The sequence below is a fragment of the Panthera pardus genome, unplaced genomic scaffold (genome assembly GCF_024362965.1).
Source record: "Panthera pardus isolate Hobbes unplaced genomic scaffold, ASM2436296v1 HiC_scaffold_10, whole genome shotgun sequence".
Classification (NCBI taxonomy): Eukaryota; Metazoa; Chordata; class Mammalia; order Carnivora; family Felidae; genus Panthera; species Panthera pardus.
The window spans coordinates 107,201,096-107,222,650 of record NW_026526655.1 but is presented as its reverse complement, the minus strand read 5'-3'; the positions used below and the strand labels follow the sequence as shown (position 1 = coordinate 107,222,650).

Below are 21,555 nucleotides of genomic sequence, written 5' to 3'. Positions count from 1 at the left end.
ACAGACAATTTAGAGACTGTATTTGTACAGCCTGACAGAGAACTGATGTAATAAAAGTCTGAGTCTAAAACACTAACAAGTATTTTATAACTGAGCTTTGTTTTCTAGAACCAACAGGTCTTAAATTCCTTATATTGAATATTTTCCCAAGAAATGATAGATGGTGGCAGCACTAAACTAAAACAAACAAATAAACAAACAGAAAATAATCCCTAATGCTGTCTTTGGTAAGATATCAACTATTTCACTCCATTTAGAATTCTATAAAATAACGATGTGATATACTTTTGAATTATCACCCTCTGGATATAGGTTCTTTTCCCCCATTTTTGTGCTGTTCCTTCTTTTCTTGAGTATGTGATGCTTTCTATTGAGAGAATAGATGCACCATGACACATTCTGTCTAAAAACGATCTGAAATCTAGTCATGGGATAGTTTAAACAAGCCAAAGCAAGTTGCCCCAAGATATACATTTTAAGTGGAAATGTAATGAATTAAACAGCAGACAATAGCTAGTAAGTGCAGGACATATTTGGCCAGGGAGAGAGGATGGGGAGAAAGGAAACCCCATGGATTCATTATTTCATTCCTTGTTTCAGCAGTCAATGCATGAAGGACCTACCATGTGCCATGCATACTTCTCTCTAACATGAGGTGCAGGCCCTGATTATAGTACTAGATGCATGTGGGAATTCATAGAGTGCAAGTAAAAATACAGATAAAGCTTTCATAATTTCTGCCTGCTAGGAACAAACGCACTTTCAAAACTCAATAGGCAGTAGAACAGCTCATAAACAGTTTCATGAATAATAAAATTTAACCAGCAAAGAACATAGAATCTTAGTGTTTTCTGAGGTGATCCTTTCCTTTCTCTCAGGATTCAGGACTCCTGCGCCATCTTAGGACACTACCAAGAATGAGGCACCATTCCTGTCCCAAGTCTGGGAATCTCAGGGGTAGAAGGTTGAGGAAAGGAGGTCTGCGAGACCACAGAACAGCCTATGTGAGGGAACAGCAGAATCCTAAACCCCTTGGGTGTATCCAGCATCCTCCTCCTGAAGGCAACTGTCTCAGTAAATCTTGCGGGAAAAGCAGGAAGGGTCTTTGTGAAGGTCAAAGTCCTGGGACTGGATTAGATGTGAAGTTACCAAAGAGAAAAGTTGAAGGCAAATGTATAAAAAGATAACTTTTGGAGCACAGTGGCCACTTCCAACTACTCTTTGAGAGCCAGAAGGGAAATGAATGTGTGGCGGAAAGTTTAGGCTAAACTTTGGGTGAATGTTTCTTGTGAGGTTATAAAAGCTGGATAACAGCTAACAATGAAATAAAGATCAGTTAATCCTACAATGACCATGGCCTGACCTATGGAAAGTAAAAATATGCCCAACGGAACACATTCAATTGTTCATTCATGGATTTGACACCATTTATTAAATAATTTCTCTGTGGTAGAGAAGTGGAATCAATGGCAAAAGAATGGTTTGAAGCTTTAGGATTCCATATACTGAAAAAAAAATCTAAAAATATCCTGTATATATATATTTTTTAAGAAACAGAATAATAGGTTCCCTTTTTTTGGATGACCAGATGACCAGAATTTAAACCTTACACCATTTTCTCTTCCTATCTTGTACCATATCGCTTTATGTAAGGGTACATCAAGGACAAAAGGCAAAGAACAGAGTTACTGAAAATCATATAAAAATGTCTATACTTTCTTATGAATAAATTTTTAAAAATGTTCTACTGTTAAGCAACAGAGCTTCATTTCAATTCCACCTGGTTGTTTGGTTGAGCAAAGTCCTCATTAGGGCCATGGGCCCCCACCAACAGGGACCCCTAGGAGGCTCTCCCTGCCTCCTCCAATTGGATCCCTCCTCCCATTGGATCCCTCTACTTGGCTGACAGCTTCCCACCCACACAGCCCCACTGTCCCTGTGCTGTCTCCAGCCTGGAACTGCCCCCAGTGTCCTCCGTTATTCCCCACAGTCCATCAGTCTGAAGTAATGGGATCAGAAAACACCCGATTGGCAAGATTTCTATACGTCAAACCACTAAGTTGGAAACAAGTTCCTTTACAATCATTGACTGTAAAACTGTTACTCATTTCTCTTTCTTTTTTTTTTTCTTTTTCCTTCTGTTTAGTTCTTTGGCTGAGACAGAAACCCCTGGAGATAGAACACCTGACCGTGATGCCTACCTGACGCTTCCCTTTACTCTAAGAAAGAGTTGTGCTTTTGGTGTTTGTCAAGTTCTTCTTTCCCCTCCATCCACCTCCGTCTTCTGGGCTGACTCACCTCCCCTCCCACCCACCACATGCTCATTTTCCCCCTTTACTTGGTCTGGCAGCAATGTATTCAGTTCCAGAGGTTGATTAAAACAGAATACACTATTATCAACTACCAGAGGCCTGGAAGATGGCTGAGCCTCCCAGAGCAGCCTGTTTTAGCAAAAGGAAACCCACAGGCTGCCACGGTGTGATTGGAGAAGCCCTGGGAGAGGTCTCTGGCATCCCCACCTGCTGTCACAACTGAAAATCTCAAATTGGTGGCTCCTTTTATGTAGTCACCAAGAGTATCCTTGGATTCAGCAGGAATCCCACTCTGCCCCCTTAGGCACGTGATCTGAACTGAGGTTACCATCTCAGAGCCTCAGTTTCCTTTTCTGGGCAAAAAAGATGATAAAACCCACCTCAAGCGTTGTGGGGATGATGCTATGAAATAGAGCACATAAAATGCCAAGAACACTTCAGTTCATGATAGGTAACATTTTTAAGCGACAATATTACCCAGAAGTTGTAATACATCAAAATGCTATCAGCTAGATGTTCCACCAGCCCAAATCAGTTTTCTGACCAATTTTACCAAAAGCAGAAACTTGAGGGAACTGTACAAGATAAATACATTTGAGGTTTCTTAGGAGCATTTTGAAACACTAGCGATACTAATAGGGCACTCTCTTCTGAAACAAAAATTTGAGATGTGTGGAAAGCCAGCTTGACCACATGGAAGCTAAGAATGTGGTTGGAAGAATGTTAAAAAAAAAGAAAAACAAAAACATGACTATTTCACAATCCTGTGTGCTTTTATCCTTTTCTCTTCTGCATTAAATAATAGACTTGAATAGATAAGTGATGAATGCATTTCCACAAGGCTCTGGCAGGGTTCATATTGGAAAGGATATTCTGTGTCCACAATCTTGGTATAGACAAAGGGATCTCATTACTATTTCAAATACAAGAAGCTTCTTGATCTGGATTTAGTCTTCTTTCCTGTCTTCCTCTCTTATAAATCCCCCACATGAAAACGGGGCAACAATCACACCAAAATATTTGTGTGTAGGAGAAGTAGTGATTTTTATATTATTTCACATTTCCCTGTCTGAGCATATGAAGGTTCTACCTACCCATACTATACTAACTTTAGCTAACTTCTTTCGGTCCTTCAAAACCTAATTGCCACTTGTCCCAGCCCATATCCACCACAGGTCTGGGCACATCTATACTTATCTCTATTACCAAATTCATCACAAAGATCCATATATTGCTAACTAACTATTTTTCCCCCTCACTGTTCCGTGAGTTCCTCAAGGGCAGAGATTACAATGCCTTTGGCTTTCTCTGCAAAGCAGACTGCTTGACTGGCATAGACTAGGCACTCAATAAACAGGTGATATGTGAGTAAATGTCAAATGGAATAGTACATGCAGTTGCTTCTATAACAGGGTATTTTCCAGACTCAATATATTAGAGTGTGTGACTGTCCGAAGACAAAGGAATGAAATCCAGAAGAGTTAAATCAGAATCTCAGCCTCTGCTCCTTCATAAGAATGACAGAAGGAACTCCCTGATCTCACCTGGATTTTGCCCTGAGACACTCAATGTGTTATTCTAGTCTTGGTGAAGTAGGCATCTTTACAAAAGAAAGGTCTGATCAGTTCTCTTGATCTTTGCTATGTGGGTTGTTGAACAAAATTTATATCTAAAATAAAACGCTGCTGCCTCTAATAAAGGTTGTTTGCCACAGAAAGTGGCAGATAATGGCGCTTTTCCCCTGGCTTTAAAGGAACTGGAAAAGGATATGAAAAATGCAGTAACTTCTATGTTGATAGAGGTATGATGACACCAGAGTTGACAGAAAGGACATTTTGAAGTGTTCCTCTGGGTACAGCCTAGATGATGAAGTTGAGTCAACACTTTATAAAGGGCTCAAAGCTTAGTCAACTAGTGAGCAGGTCAAACAAGGAAGAGGGTGTAATCTGAGTAAAAGAGAGAGTCAGTGGAAAATCCTAGAGAAGAGAGTGTGGAAACATATCAACATGGTGGCCTATTTTTAAGTAATATGATGTCATTCTCTCCCACTGCCCCTCATTGCTTAATAAATTAAGCCCAGTCCTGGTCAGTTGTTCCCTAGGAAGGAAAGGCACTGAGGCAGTGTCCTGTATGCAAAGGGCCACACCACAGGAAATAAAACAGTGAGCAAAGATCAAAGAGTTCAGCCACTAGGGAGTGAATTGAAGGTAATTAGGAGAAACACTTCACCTTCTCTTTATATTCTACTGCCCCATATCAACTTCTCTGACTATACATAATGAAAGAAAGGTGTTTCCATTTAGGTGTATATATCTATAATTTCTGATGTCAAGCATAGAGAAGGGGAATTAATGAATCATGCAAAAGTGAGTGATTCTAAGCTGCTGATTGCAGATCATTTTGACTATGTTTTCCTGGCAACAAAACCATTTAACTTTTCCACAAAAATCTCTCAAGCTTTGGAGGAGCCATTTTGTGGTCATCCCTCATCCTCAGAGGTCTTCTAAATTCATTTATTCAGTTAACTACCACTGAGTTTCTACTGCACAAGGGATAGATCCTGAGGGATATAATATTAAAAGACATAGTCTCTATCCAAAATATGAGTTATAATTGATTGCAGGTCTTCATGACATTATGATAGAAGGCACCGTGGGGTAAAGTGGGGGCCCAAAGAATGGAGAAGTCCATCCTACCTACAGTCAACTTTGTTTGATTTTACCCATGTGAAGATTTTGAGGTAACTTGCCTCAGGGCCCAGGCAGCCCTACAGCGTTCTGAAAGGGTGGCCCATCTAGAAGAACCTGGTGGAGGTGTTTGGTCCTTTCCTCATTGAATTTAGATTTTGACTCTACCTTAAGCTTTATTCAAAACAGTCTCTGCTGTTATCAATTTAAACACCAGAGAAAAAGTACTTAAAATTTTTTAAGTGGGTTAAAAGCAGTTGGACTTAGGAATTCTTAATTGAGCAGAATTTCATGAAGCAAGCAAAATTACAAAGCCAAAACTAAAGAATGCCTGAAATTCAGTGACAACAAAATGGTCTTGGAAATGTTCTGTATTTTCATAATACAGTGAAAAACAGGTAGTTCACTTGAAGGACAAAGGGCCTTAACCTTACAAAAGTAATAAGGTAGGGGAGAGGAAGAGAGACCCTGGCCCCAGCCATAACTGAGTTCAAATTCTGCATCCGTCACTTAATACATGTGGGTCAGTCACCTTACTCAACTTCTCTGTAAACCACATTCCTCAACCTCAAGATGCAAAAGTGAGACAATTATAAGGAATTAGTATGGGTTTTTTTTGTGTGAAGATTAAGTAGATGTTCAATAAATATAAATTTCCTTTGTTATCATTGTATTGGCCAGGAGAGGGTGGGCCGGTGACTGAAACATCAGTGGGAAAATGGGAGAATGAAGACACAGTTTGTATGATTACACATCTCTACCTCCCCCACTCTCTCCCAGAAGCTATATTCCACACATTATAGAAACACCAACTACATGGCAAAGCTTAATGTTACAGTTCATTCTGTTGTGAAAAAAACGAACGTTCAGACTAGAAGGTGGTGATGAGGTGACGTGTTTTATGTTACAAACCTCAGTGATAGCCCTAAAAGTACTAGAGCTGGCAATTTTCCAAGTTACAAACAATCACAATCATTAGGGGGACCTAGTTTATATTGAATTTCTCAACCATGTCTTTTTCTCTTGGGGGAAATTTTATGCATCAATTAATGTGTTTCCTCCACAACTGCAGAAAGATCATGATCCCCATTACCATTCATCCTTGTCAGCATCGCAATTGCAGAAGTGTCGAATGTCCAGGCAACTCTCATCCAGGCCACATTCACACTGCTGGACCCCAGGAGGGGCACCTCCCCAGTAAGGGTGCCTTTCATTAGACCGCCCAATCCACCAGGTAAATGGTGTTCCATCTGAAAGACAAGATAGTTTGCAGAGGGTGTCAGAAGCTGAGACGAAAGTGTCTTGAAGAATATACATATATATAGATAGATAGATAGATATACATATATACTTATATATATGTAATATGTATCTATACATATATACATACACATACTATATATATTCTGTCTCTCACTTCCTCTCTTCTCTTCTTTCCTTTTCTCTCCCTTTGTTTCTTTTCTTTTTTTTCTTTTTCTTTTTTCCTTTCCTTTTTCTTTCTTTCTTCCTTTCTTTCTTTCTTTTTTTTCTTTCTTTCTTTGTTTCCTTCCTTCCTTCCTTCCTGCCTTCCTTCCTTCCTTCTTTTCTTTCTCTCTTTTTCTTTCTTTCTTTCTTTCTCTCTCTCCCTGTATATCTATCTATCTATCTATCTATCTATCTACATACATACAAATCTATGTATCCATATACACACATCTGTATCTATATATCTATATCCATGCCCATATCTATATACATATAAAGATATAGATAAAAACAACACTGTCATGAAAAGTATTTATGTAGTGGGACACGAGTTAATCACAATGGTCAGAGACAGGGTCACAAACTCAAATCAGGCAGGTATCACAATTAATTAAATTGGGCTAGATTTCAGACCAAAATTTTTTAAGTTACAGATACAATAATTAATTTCCTTATAAAATTACCAAAGGTAAAATAACAGCATGAGGGCCAAGATTGGTCTCAGTTTCTCATAGACTCTGAGGGCAGGGGGACACTAAGGTGAAGAAAGAATGGTGGTACCCTGGATTACCATAGCTTCTAATTTGTTTAAACAGAGGTCATATATTCCAAGTTCAAAGACTAGAAGGAAAACAATAAAACCTTCTGAAGATCAATTGTGTGGGTGGGCCAAATAATTCCTTCTGAATGTCATATTTAACCTATACATCTGGTATATAAACTCTGATTTCAGGTTTATATAATAAACAGAAAACTATTTTGGAGTCTTGTTTTTGGCAATTTATTTTTTTTTAAGTTCAGTAAAATCTGTTGGAATTTTCCTTTATAACTGGGAATATGTCAGAAGATTAAAATTATTACTCAAAAATGATAATTATCATAAGAATCCAAGTGATGGGTTGTAGGCAGACATGGATTATGCATTTTTGTCTTCATGGAGTTACATCCAGGTTCCTTTGGAAATTGCTGTTTTGTTTCTGTTTATCATACAACAAGCAGTTAATATGTGATTATTTAAAAAATGAAAGAAATGCTTACGAGGGGCCATTTTTTAATGGCGTACCATTTTAAAGTAGAATAATACTTGTCTGATAATGTTACTAGGTGGGAATTTCGCCAAGTCAAGATTTAATTGCACATGCAACTTCTGATTTACAAACACATAATTTACACACCATTCGTGTATGCACAGATAGCAACAACTTTCCAAGAATTGCTCTCAGTGCTAATACCCTTATGAAAGTCACTGAGGCAAGCAGGGAGAGAAGTGACAATCTGGAACTTCCAAGAATCAGTAGGTCATTGGAAAAACATAAGGAAGATGCTGTGAAGAGCAGAAGAGTCTTAGCATTACCGAGTTAGAGGGAGGTCAGCCTGAAGGACCAAACTCATGCCAAAATACCACTCCTGACTCTGCCTATAATGTCCCAAGCCCCCTTATTATCTTTTAAGCTAGAATTCCAGTTAGAGATGTTTGTTAGCGAGTACCTTCTTTTTAAAGACTAATTCTCAATGGTATAAATCCATTTTCCCTACTTTCAAACAGCTGTAAATCATTAAACATTAGTTCAAATGAATTGCTTTGCTTCTAAGTCCTAGCTTAGATAAGCCATGTTCAAGTGGCCTAGAGAGATTTTTCCAGTGGGTGAGTTCCGGCAACACGAGGGTAAAATATTGTGTATGTGATATGTTTACCAATGGTGGCTTTGGGTCCAAGAAATGGGAAGAAATCTCTTCATCTCTAGCTCCTTCTGACACTGCTCAGTCCTCTCCTCCATAATCTAGAATCCAGATCCCATAGTAATGTTCAATGTCATCATGGATCATTTTTGTTTGTGAGCTAAACAAAAGTTGTAATCATATATATATATATATATGTATATATATATATGAATGTATATAAATGTTTATTTTTGACAGAGAGCAAGAGAGAGCGAGAGAGAGCGAGAGAGAGCATGAGCATGAGTGGGGGAGGGGCAGAGAGAGATGGAGACACAGAATCCGAAGCAGGCTCCAGGCTCTGAGCTGTCAGCACAGAGCCCGACGCGGGTCTCAAACTCACAGACCGCGAGATCATGACCTGTGCCCACGTCGGACACTCAACCGACTGAGCCACCCAGGCGCCCCAAGTTGTAGTCATATTAATAGCATCATTACTAATGGTATGAGTTCTGGACAACCAATCTGTGCATAGCTTCTGGTGTCTATGTTGCTTCCTAGGAGTTTCACCAATGCTCACTTGTTATCTTAAGCCCCTGGAAGTTCCACAGCAGCTCAAGGCTTTGCTGTGTTGTAAATCCATCAGCGTCTTGTAGAACTGAGGCTTAGGGTCCCCTCTTCATGCCTGGAAATTAGTATTAAGGTTTTAAATTGTTTTAACTGAATGACTGTAAATGAGCAAGAAGAAAGGATGCGACAGAGAGGAGAAACACACACACACTCACACACTCATACGCAGAAATCTGAAAGCAGAACCATCATTGCTCAGTTTTCCTCCTGGATATTCCACTTTTGTGTTTGTTTTCCTGAGGAGTACTAAATGGAGCATAAGCAACAAGGAAACAGGATCAAAAAGGTGGGACTTGCCTTGATTCATGACATTAATGATGTGGTCAGGAAGGGTAGTCTACACCCTAGCTGCACATTTTGACCACTGGGGAAGTCTGATTTATTTTCACCTGCCCAGGTGTTTTAAAAAGTGAAAGAACAAAGCACAATTATAAATATGTAGATATATCTCAACATTCATCCAACAAATATTTACTGAAGATCTATGATATCCCAGGAACTATTCTAGGCACTTGGGATAAATCACTTCAAGAGGAACCAAACCGACCAACCAAAGAAAACAAGCCCCCCTCCCCCAATCTTACATTGTAATTACAGTAAACAAATAATAATAATAATAATAATAATAATAATAATACATTTCATATTTAGAAAGGAACAAGAGGTATGGAAACAATACAATAGGCTAGAAAAAGTGGGCTGCAAAAAAAGTGTGGGCTGAAGTTTGAGAGTGGTCAGGATAGAACTTGATAAAAAAAAATACTCTCTGAGCAAAACTTCAAGGAAGGAGCAAGTGACATGTGGCTGGTCATCTAGAGAAGAACCCAGCAAACAATGCAAACATTCAATGTAAAGGATCAGGGAGTGTGGGATCAATGTAAAATAAGGGGATTTCCTAAAATCTATCGCCAGGTTTTCAAACTACGATTTTCCAAATTTTGCGGAAACTCTAATTGGAACATTTAACAAGAAAAAAATATCAGGAAAGAGGCAAAATAGAACATTTATTAATCAGGTTCTTGCCTACAAACTAAGAATTCACTCTGATAGTTCCAAGTCCAATTTTTTTTAAGTTTATTTATTTATCTTAGAGAGAGAGAGAGATTGAGAGAGAGAGAGAGAGATTGAGAGAGAGGGAGGGAGAGAGAGGATCCCAAGCAGGATGATCCCAAGCAGGCTCCACACCAGCTGCGTGGACCCAGATGCAGGGCTTGAACTCACGAACTCTGAGATCATGACCTGAGCCAAAACCAAGAGTCAGACGCTCCAGTGACGGAGCCACCCAGGCACCCCAACAAGGAGTATTTATTAAGAAGATACCAGACTGTCACAGAACCGTGACCAAGGAAGTAATGGGCTTTTGGCTAATGGGCTCACCACCTTGCACACTGGCCTGCTCAGGGAGCTCTGCCTGGCTCACTGTCCCCGAAAGTTAAAAGTTGGAGACCTATGCATCTGAGTATGTTACACTGCCAGTGCCAGGACCACTCCTCCCTAAGCATCTCAGGTTAACAGGCCCCATCCCTCCAAAGAGAGATGTTTCTGTGGTCCTCAACCCCAACCAGCAGAACAGAAGCTCCATGTAGAGCCTGCTTCCCAGTCAGAGCTGCACACAGGGGCCTGATCTGGGAAGCACAAGGACATCCCTGCAACCCAGCTGGGAGACTGGGGATGCAAATTCTGACTCCTTACAGAGGCAGGACTCATGGTGTGAATTTTCCCTAACACAGAAATGTCACTCCAAAGATATTGGACAGGTATAAATAAGCTAAATGGCTCCTCTGGAGCTAAATACACACTTAGTATTACTTAATGGATCAGAACTATAAACTGGGGGCACCTGGGTGGCTCAGTCGGTTAAGCATACAACTTTGACTCAGGTCATGATCTCATAGTCCGTGAGTTCAAGCCTCACACTGGACTCTATGCTGACGTCTCAGAGCCTGGAACCTGCTTCAGATTCTGTGTCTCCCTCTCTTAGAAACTCAGCAGTAAGCACTGAGGCTGGGAGAGGTGGTGAGGTCCTCAGTGTGCAGCATACAGAACAAAAATCACTAAAGAATTTAATTTATTTGCATTACTTCTGTGCATTTGGGATTATTATCGTTATGTAACCTCTTATTGTTGTTATGTAACCTCGTGTATACAACAAGGTCTGGGAAAATTCATCATTATATATATATATATATATATATATATATATATATATATATATGATCAAAAACCCTCCTGAGAAAGTTTATGGTATAGAGTGAATGACCTTAGTGTATGGCAGTAAGTGAACACAGCAGGTGATCCCTTGCCCTTTGTTAATATCAAGCAGACTATCACCAAACCCAAGATGAGTCATTTATCATGGGGCTTATAAAAATGACAATAAGAAACATTACTGAGCATATACTCGGTTACAGGCAGTTTTTTAACATGCTGTATACATGTATTAACCCATTTAATCATGACTGTTATCCTAGGAGGTACGTATTATTATCCTTCACTGTACAGGCAAAGGGACAGAGGCAAAGAAGGTTTGAATGACTGTCTTGAGGCCATACAACCAGAAAGTTCAGAATGAGGACTTGAACCCGAGCATTCTTGTCCAAGAGTCTACAAGTTATTATAATCCCTATGTTATGCCACTGTGCTCTGACATGTGGGGAAATAATGTACGGTTAAAAAACTTAGGACCTTACAGCAAAACCCATATGGGTGGATTTAAGTGAGAGATAACTAAGAAAATTACAGGTGATTGGATAATCTCTTACATAACCTAAAATAAAGACAACACAATAAGTAAATATATCTAACTATTACACATTTATACGCACTAATAATACCACAAGAATTTAATACTAGCATTGCTTGCTGGAGCCTTTTAAGGACTTCCCTGCCAGGAATTTCAAGAACATCATCACGAGTGCATTTGGTTTTGCTAGAGACGGCACACAAACTGAAAGCACAGTTTATGCCCTGAAGCTAGACTTCCTTTCATTTTTTTTTTAAATATAATTTATTGTCAAATTGGTTTCCATACAACACCCAGTGCTCATCCCAACAGGTGCCCTCCTCCCTGCCCATCAGCCACTTTCCCCTATCCCCCACCCCCCATCTACCCTTATTTTGTTATCAGTCCTTAAGAGTCTCTTATGGTTTGCCTCCCTCCCTCTCTGTAATTTTTCCCCCCTTTCCTTCCCTCATGGTCTTCTGTTAAGTTTCTCAAGATCCACATATGAGTGAAAACATATGGTATCTGTATTTTTCTGCCTGGTTTGTTTCACTTAGCATAATACCCTCCTTTCAAATGCTCTATATCTTTCTGGGTTTTTACTCATAGTTTGTTTATTTGTTTTGTTTTGTTTTTATGTCCATTTCCTGGGAACTCAAATGTTCTCCGTTTCAATGCAGCTAGGGTATTTGACAAACAAGTTAAAATAGGTAATTGTATAAACCACCATGTAACCCCATTGGCACAGCAGACCACTCGGGGTATGTAGTCTTAGGTTTGCCCATAATAACCCTTAACTGTCAAGCTCCCCTTCCGTTATTTCAGTACAGCAAGACTCTTTCTTAATCAGGCCAGGGGTGAAGTCCAAGACCTGGCAGCCTTTCTCCATTCTTGGCCTCATGTAGAAATTTCTAGGTGTATTCTGACTCGCATTTACATTGTAAAACACTAAGTTCTTATTATTCTAATTATCCTCAAGAAGACAATTCAAAATAAACTTGGAAAATACTTCTCACAATTGGGTCAAAGAAATATGGACACAAACCTCATATCGTAGAATAACTTATAACAAGAATTTGAGTTTAGGGAGGCAGTGAATGTGTGTGTGTGTGTGTGTGTGTGTGTGTGTGTGTGTGTGTGTGTGATAAAGACAGAGACAGAGAGCAAGTGAGAGACAGAGAGATATGAGGAGGTAGACAAGGAGCAATATTGTTATCCTCACTTTTAAACTCAGAAATTTGAGCCCGTATTACCTACTTTATGAACAGCATCAGAAAAGTATTAAGCTTTGCTAATAAGTGCATAAGCACATCATTCTGCTGCTAAGTTTTCTTCCAACGTGAACTTTATATGATATACACAGAGACAGAGTTCAAGGAGAAATAAAAATCAAAAGGAGTTTGATAGGATTCCTAAGCAGAAACCCAACCTGTACCTGCTTAGTTTAATTTATGATTTTCTTAATGTAGGAAATTTAAAAGAAATCATGATGCAGGTTCATTGCACACTTCTATGACTTAATCACTACGAGCTGCTGAACGGAATTTAAACTGGAGAGTAGTCTTTAAGCCTGCAATTGTTCAAAACCAAAGTCTTGACATCTGGGAAATAATGAGCTTCTCAGTGGTAACTGGAGCTACAGCCAAGAGAATTTGGCTCTTCCCACTACTACGAACAGTCTAAACATAATGCCAAACTAACCAGAAAGGAGGTGGAAAGTTCTGTAAATATATACAGACAGTGATACCATGTTGAGCCATTGTCATTGTTTTTATTGTTTTTCTTTATTTTATTTCTCAGTTTACAGGTAGGATGCTCATGGCCTTAAATTCTGGTAACCTCACTGTGCCAACAGAAAGACTTAGCTGTCTCTTCTTTTACGGTTTCAACAATGTCCACACCGATCAGTATATATGGTATAGTGGGTTCATGGGAGTTGTCAACATCCCTATCCAGGGATGATGTTAGACTTGGGTCTTTTTAGTCACTTTGGCCCACTGAATACGAACAGAAATGGCAGTGTGTCCGTTCAGAGTCTAGACCTTAAAAGAGTCATGCAAATGTTTCCACTTTCCCCTGGGGATCTTCTCTGACAGGACCACGAGAACATGCTGCAGACTGCCACCACCTCTCCAGTGTGGGCCTCAGAATGTGGCACACGGAGTACATTTATCCCACCTGATGCACAGATGCGTGAGCTGAGAATAAGTACTGAATTCTGTACGCCACTGAGTTTTGGCAACTGGCTAGATAACACTATTGTGACAATAACTGATAATACAAATTAGATATCAACCATGTCAAAAAATTCTGTAGGGATTATAAGGAAGTAAACAGAATCATCAAAGGCTCTATTTTCAAAGGATTTGCAATTTGGTTGGAAACACATAAAGGGAAATATAGGTGGTTAAGGAAAATAAAGAGAAACATCAATTCTATTTTGGCCCAACTAATTATCTATCTTCTGGCCCATATATGTAAGTAGCTGTAGGAGGCACTTGAGCGGTTGCTCAGGAAGTCACTCCTCATCCCCTTCTTCAGTTGCCCTTCTTCCCCTCCCATATTCCTTACTCAAGCCCAGTCTGTCCCAACTCAATGTCAATTACTGTCAATGGAACCCTGACTCTCATGCTTACTTTTGCCCTCTTCAAATATGGTGCTTGGGTCTTCCTACAATTTAGGTACGTTTTCCCCAATGTGATAGTCCCAGTTCACCTCTTCTAGGTTCAATGTCTCCCACCCAGGCATCTGGTTAGAAATTGTGCAAAGAACTTTGGAGAATTTATTCCAATGTCCAGTCACTAGACTGTCATCTGTCCCAGCTTTCACTCATAGGGCAATACAAGATTTTAAACTTACACACACACACTCACACACACACACACACACACACATATATGCACATATATAATTCCATTTAATTATTTCTTAATTCTATGCTGTACGAAGATTTTAAGGGCATGGTATGTATCCCAGTGATATAAATTTTAATAGATTGTCACTGCCTCAAAGGAGCTCATAACATTTAGGGGAAGAAGGACATGTACACAGCTGCGAGAAATGAAAGTTACAATGAGATTAGGACCAAAATAGGGCAGTTAATAAATTCCTAGGCAGGTCCAGAATAAGAAACTATAAACCTTGTCCAGGAGTCCTGAGAAAGGTTTCATAGAAATGGTTTCATTTCATGAAAATCGTGCCATTTGAGTAGAGGCTTGGTGTTGAACGGGGTGGTGTCACTGGAGAAGAGTCTGCGTAGTTACGAGACACAAAGAAAAGGGGACTCAAAATTCACTACAGCATCCTTAGAAAGCAACGGTTTGAAATAAGAAGGTTTCTGCACATACCAAAGATATCTTATTTCATTGACTGTGGTTGAACATTGTGGGCTCAACAAATAAGAGAGGGAGAAAAGACATCACCTACCCTGAAAGGGCAAATAATTAATTACAAGTGATTGCATCAAAATGTTTCATTCTATGATCACAATACGAATCATCAAAACACCAACACCAATTTAGGAAAGATGATTCTGGCCACCAAGGAAAGCATTTTATGTGCTCTTTCTAAGTAAAATATCATTTCTGAGGAAACATTTAGTTAGAAAGAAAAACAACCTCATCCATATCAGAAAATAATGGTAGACATTCATCAAAGTCAAACTTGGTCTTACTGCTTGCTGGTCAGGATCATTAAATCAGAACATATGTCTAATAGTGTGATTAAGAGCTACTCGGTGACATTAGGAATTAACATTTTTATAATGTTGCTCAATGCTCTCTTCTCCCTGCCTATTTAAATTGAAGTGAGCACAAAAGGCTGGGGGAGGGGGTGGGCAGGAAAGATTAATGATACAGTCCTCTCAAAACAAATGATAAAAGTCACTTTGATGGGGTTATTTAAAGCAGGACTAGACAAATCTCTCTAGAATTGAGCACACGGATTCTTCCCGGTTTGGCAAACAGATAGACAAAATGATTAACTTAAGTTATATTTATATTGTTTAAGATTTGTGAAAGAATATAATAATACTTTGCAATAAGTAGTGTATTTTATCTTTAGGGCTACAATGAAGCGTCCTCACAAGGTTTAAGGACTTGTTCCAAGTCATATGGTAACTGGGGGCAAAGCTGGGCTCACAGCTCTGGGTCCCTAAGGCCCACCATTCCATGGCTCAGGTTTTGAACATTCACCTTCACAAATAGTCATGGAACTTTATACTTTTCAATGTACAAAAAAACGTGTGGAGATATGCGCCTTGCAGGAGAAAATGACCAGTTAGGATACGTGTGTGGGAACCAATAAGAAAATAACCACTGTAGCACGAATATAAGATCTTTGGTTTAACACACAATTTCTCTGATAGGACAAAATTGAAAGTAGTAGTTTCCAGTAGTAGCTTCTGGGTGAGAAGGACGGAGGAGGATTTCCCTGCCCACATCAAACTGTAATGTGAGAAGAAACAAACCATCACTGTGTGAAGCCCCAGAGACTTAGGGTGTGGTATATTTATCACCACAGCATAGCTTAAGCGATACTGATGAATAAGGTAAAAACATTAATGCAGGAGAAACAGAGTTAGAGAAGTAAATCACCTAATGTCCACAGACAGTCATAGAAAATAGAGAATTGCAAAAACCTGGGGACGAAAGCAAATGTACCTATTTAATACTAGTAATCCTAATTTCATTTACTTTTTATTTTTTAATGTTTATTGTTGATAGAGATACAGACAGAGCATGAGTCGGGGACGGGGAGAGAGAGACAGAGAGGGAGACACAGATTCTGAAGCAGGCTCCAGGCTCTGAGCTGTCAGCACAGAGCTCGACGCAGGGCTTGAACCCACAAACTGTGAGATCATGACCTGAGACGAAGTTGGACGCTTAACCAACTGAGCCACCCAGGCGCTCCAAGTAATCTTAATTTAAAACATCCAGCATTTATTGAGCATTTAAAATATTTCAGACAGTTTTACACACTTTTTATATCCTATCTTATTCAATCTCCACAATAACCCTATGAGGTAAATTCTTCTATCCCATTTTACAAATGAGGAAACAAAGGCTTTAGACCAAGGATAAATTACCTCCCCCAGGTCACTCAGTTAGCAAATGACAGCTTCTGGCCAAAGCCACAGAGAGCTCTTCTAGCTGATTGCAACAGACTCAAAAGTAAAATCCTTAACTCTGCTACTGTTCTATCTCCTGAAAGTTATTCTTAAAACAAAAAACAAGGGCTTTTAAAGTCCATATTAGATGACTTATCTGTCTGGTTAAAATCCTTCTGTATTACACTATTCTGAGAACAAAATCCGAACTCCTTACCATGGCCCCCAAGAGCACACACATCTGGTTCCCTCAGACTTCTCAGTCTCATTGTGTTAGACGCTCCAGCCCATTCCAACTTCACCGACCTTATCATGGGCCCTTACACATGCTGTCTTTGGTTTGCTCTCCCCTGCCCAGATCTGTCTTCTCATGGGTTTTCACAGTGGCTGTTTGTGTTGTATCACTAGATCCTGAAATGAAATCTCGCCTCTTCCCCACTGACACTAAAGTGCTCCAAAATCACTCCATTATTTTTTTAGAAGTACTTACCACTTCCTGAAACCATACTTCTGTTTGTTTTGTTTGTTTGTTTGTTTGTTTAACATGTTCTCCATATGTCAACCCTCATCTGAATTAAAGCAAGGGCTTTTCACTCTTGTTCATGACTGTATCCTCAGAATGTAGAATATGCCTGATTTGGGCCAAGAACCAAATGCATATTTGCTGAATAAATAAATGAGTAAATGCCAAGAAAAAGAAACATTAGCACAGAAGGATTTCCCACAGATTCCATTAAAAATAGATTTTACAAAAATATATTGTTATAGAAATACATATGGTTGTGACGCCTTTAGTCTTTATATAGGTATATTCATCTTTGGCATTTTATGCCATCATTGAAGACATTAAGTATTTTTGTAATTTTAGCAATAGAGCCTATCAAGCCTTGAAGTAAGTGCTAACTATAAATGTGGCATAGAATGAAGTCACCATATACAAAGGTGTCAGCACACCAGTTTATTTGTGCATTTCACAAAATGGCATAAAACACTTACGGTGGACAAGCCACTTGTCTGGTTGGAGCACAAAAACACAAAACAGGAGCCCTGCCAATAGGGACCTCACAGCATAGTAGATGGGCGGGGGGGGCGGGGGGAGGAGTTGAAAATTATCTTTTTTTTTTTAATGTTTACTTATTTTTGAGAGACACAGTGACAGAATGCAAGTGGGTTAGGGGCAGAGAGAGAGGAAGACAGAGAAGCAGAAGCAGGCTTCAGGCTCTGAGCTGTCAGCACAGAGCCCGACACGGGGCTGGAACTCACGAGCTATGACATCATGACCCGAGCTGAAGTCGGACGCTCAACTGACTGAGCCACCCAGCCGCCCCAAAAATTATCTTTAATGCAACTCAGAATGAAATACATTTGAAGTAGAATTTTAAGTAACATGTGGAGAGTCAAGAGGAAAAAAAGCAGGGTAATGTTTAGTGGAAAGCACAGTTCTTGGGGAAAATTCTTAAGTCATTCTTCTTGTGAAGACATCTGCTATTTCTGTTTTCCAACTAGTGAAATAAAATTGGATTTCCATACCATTAGCCTTCCAAACAAGGTTCACATAATATGTCATTCAACGCCCACATCCCAACAACTCTGTGAAGATTTTTTATTCTCATTTCACAAATAAATTGAAGGTAATAAAAAATTAAGGTATTTCCCAAGATCGCAAGGTAAGGAAGACTTGAATTTAAGCCTTAAGGCTCCAAATTCTAATTCTACTTTTACTTTATTAAACAAAACCTAGTCCTATAATAGCTAGAAATGAAAGGGTATTATAGATCTTCATAGCAATTGGTCTTGAGTCAAAATTATAAGAGTACACATCAAGTAAGTATTTTACTGGTTAAACTGGAGGACTTTATTGAGTTTGTATCCCCAACTCTCTTGGGGATATTCCAAACTGTATTGTCTTCCCAGCTATACTGGTATACCTTTGATTTATCTAAAAATCAATCAAACAAACAATACCTGCAAAAATAAATGCTCTAATAATTACCATTGTTTCTGAGAAAGCCAATTTGCCTGAGTTTTTATAACTGCTCAACAGCCACCTAAGGAGCGACAGGCTAATAATGTAAATAGGCACTGACTAGAATTTCTAGAAATCTTTGATCGGTTGTTTCTCAAAGTGTAGTTTCTGTCTGACTTTAATCCGAATGAATGACTTGGTGTGCTCCTAAGAACCAGGCCTCACAGTCTTTTCGCAAACACTCTGAGAGCAGAGTCCAAGACTCCATTTCTATCACACTCACCAAGCGACAGCACTGAAATTTTACACACTAAAATTTTGGAATCACGGTCAGATGGGTTGAAACTCATTCGAAAAGGTTCAGATACCACCCTCCTGTTATTTGTCAAGAATTCTTGTTTGATGACACTGCAGACTGCTAGGTACTAATGAGTCACTTAGCTTTAGATTTAATTCCACATGCATTACGTTTTACAGTTCCATCTAAAGAGAGATATAATGATAGGAGGGATGAATAAAATACCTATTAAGAATTACGTTTAACTTGCAACTGAGAATAAGGCCACTGAAATAAACATGAACTAATTTTTTTCTCTTTTGTTTTGGATTAATATAAATCCAGTTAGTATATATTTGCTCTGCTCATCTTCTCATGAATTCCTAGAAGGCTCACCAGAGAATTATGTCCCGTAGTGATCCAGCTTCCTCTAGCTCCCATGCCCATTCCACTTCAGTTCCTTTTCTTTATCAAACTCTGTTCCAAGCTTGGAAAGATTAGAAAGGACCAGTTCAAATTCTCTTAATTTTTGGCTACTCTGGCTCAAAAAGCAAAACAAAACAAAACAAAGTTACTACCTTCCCGCTCCAGGTCAAATGACTCTCCCAGGCTCACTTTTCATTTGTTTTGATGGAAAATGATGAAGGTGTTCATCTATCCATTCTGTTACTCCATCTGTCTACTCATTAGCCCATCCATTCATCCATCCACTTAGCTGTTTTTACCCATAATTTTCTCACCCACAACCCTTCGATGGGCCTAGCTCTTGGAGATACAGAGTATTTTTCTTGTCCTTCTTCATAGATATTTCTTCTATTACTTACACACAACTATGTAAAAAGCCTAGATTCCCAACTGTGCATTCTTTCCTAAGTTGTTTGGTGGGCATGACTGTCCCATCAGTATTTTCCAATACTTCCTCACAAAGCCTGAAACACATTTATTACTCATGATCCTATAGGAATGTATATAAAATATACACACAGATATTCACACGTACGTATTCCCCAAATATCTACTAGTCTTTGACTAAATAAGGCATTCGATACATCAGGAATTGTGTGCTGATGTGGGAAAGGAGTAAATGTCACATTGCTAATCAAAATGTGGTTGTGACCATTCATGTTAATAGATGACCTCTAAGTGACTGTTACCATTTATCAAGACACTAACTAACCCACTGTGGTTTACAGCACGAGTTTTTCCAGCCATACTGTAAATTCCTTTTGCTGGTGGCATCTTTTGTGGGTTGTGTGTGTGTGTGTGTGTGTGTGTGTGTGTGTGTGTTGAAAACCTTGTAACAGAGGGTAAGGATGTTTATGTAAGGCACTCAGTATTTCCTGTCCCTTTGATCAACTACTACAGATTCAACTGTAAATTACAGACCTTTAGAAATAAACACCCATACACACACCCATGCCCTTTCTTGCCCAGGTGCTCTGTTTAATTTTTTCTTTCCTCCTGATTCTCCTTTTCTTTTTCATTCTCTTTCCCCTTCATTCTCTCCCTTTCACCCTCCATTTCTCCCCTTTACTTTCTCTCATTTCGTCTTCTCTCCCGCCTTCTCGCCTCTCCATTATATACCTCCCTCCAGAATTGTTTTTCCTTCTTTCGTTCCTTCTCTCTTCCATCCCTTCTTTTTGACCAACTACCAACAATAATTTTCAATGTCTTCTATCTTAAATACATAAACACAATCTCAAATACAAGAAGAATTGATCACAAGTCTATTTGTAATATTCTGTCACTGATGTTTACGAGACATCACCTGATTATGGTAAAAAAAAAAAAAAAAAAAAGAGCTAGCTGGGACCCATTGTGTAAATACCTACATGAATCAAGTTTCCCTTCAAATTATAATAGGTGAGCAAATTCATGAAAGAGAGCATGAAGGAGACAAAGTGAGTTTGCTTTTTCATAGTGCTAATGAACAAACAAAAATCCCCTCTTCATTCATTTCTGTACTCGAAACATAACTGATGGCTGCAAGTCTCATATTCATTAGAGGCCCGAACAAGGCACAGGCAGAAAGTTGATGGAGCCCACAGATCACGCCCACCAGGCAAGTGCTGGAAACAGTGCAAGGCAGCAACGTAAGAAGAATGGACACAGAGCAGCTCTTCTAATGAATAAAATATGAAGAGCTCTGCAATTACGCAGACCAGAGAGAAGTGGCCAGAGGATCATCAGCATAATGATAGTAATAAAAATAGGATTTCATGCCTGTATCTCCTAGTTCACATCCCCAAATCTGAATAATATTTATTAACCACTCTCCTGTTTATGGTTATTTGCAGGGTATGTAACAAAAAATAAAACAAGGCTATGAGTTTCCTGCCTTCAAGGATTTTCTCTTCCATGATAGACCACAAAGGTCATTTAATTATTCTGAAAGATATTCTACAATCAGAAAATACATGAAAGTGGTAATTTTGGTTTCTGAGCAGGAATAGGTCATTTAAAAGAGTACTTTATCTTTGAAAAAATTAGATCAAATGACCAGTTGAACAAACTGATTAACTATATATGTTGATTCAAAGTAATTTCCTAAATAAGAAAGTGAGAACATTGGCAAGAGTTCACTCAGGAGTTACAATGTACTAGTTGCTATGTTTCTACATCACAAAAGGTACAGAGCAAGAGATGAGGCCACAGAGGTCGGCATTAATCTGCCTCAGGGCAGGGATGATTAGTCATTATCATATGCCCAGTATATATTACACACTCAATA

General features: G+C 39.1%; 1 protein-coding gene across 3 annotated transcripts in view; it reads right to left on the bottom strand.

Annotated features, from left to right (window-relative positions):
- Positions 1–21,555, bottom strand: part of CNTNAP5 (contactin associated protein family member 5) — an 801,428-nt gene that overhangs the window by 148,516 nt on the left and 631,357 nt on the right. For all 3 annotated transcript variants that reach the window (XM_019469410.2, XM_053909896.1, XM_019469409.2), the window contains exon 14: positions 6,093–6,249. In XM_019469410.2, coding sequence (XP_019324955.2) covers positions 6,093–6,249 — 157 coding nt within the window. The remainder of the gene's footprint in view (positions 1–6,092; positions 6,250–21,555) is intronic.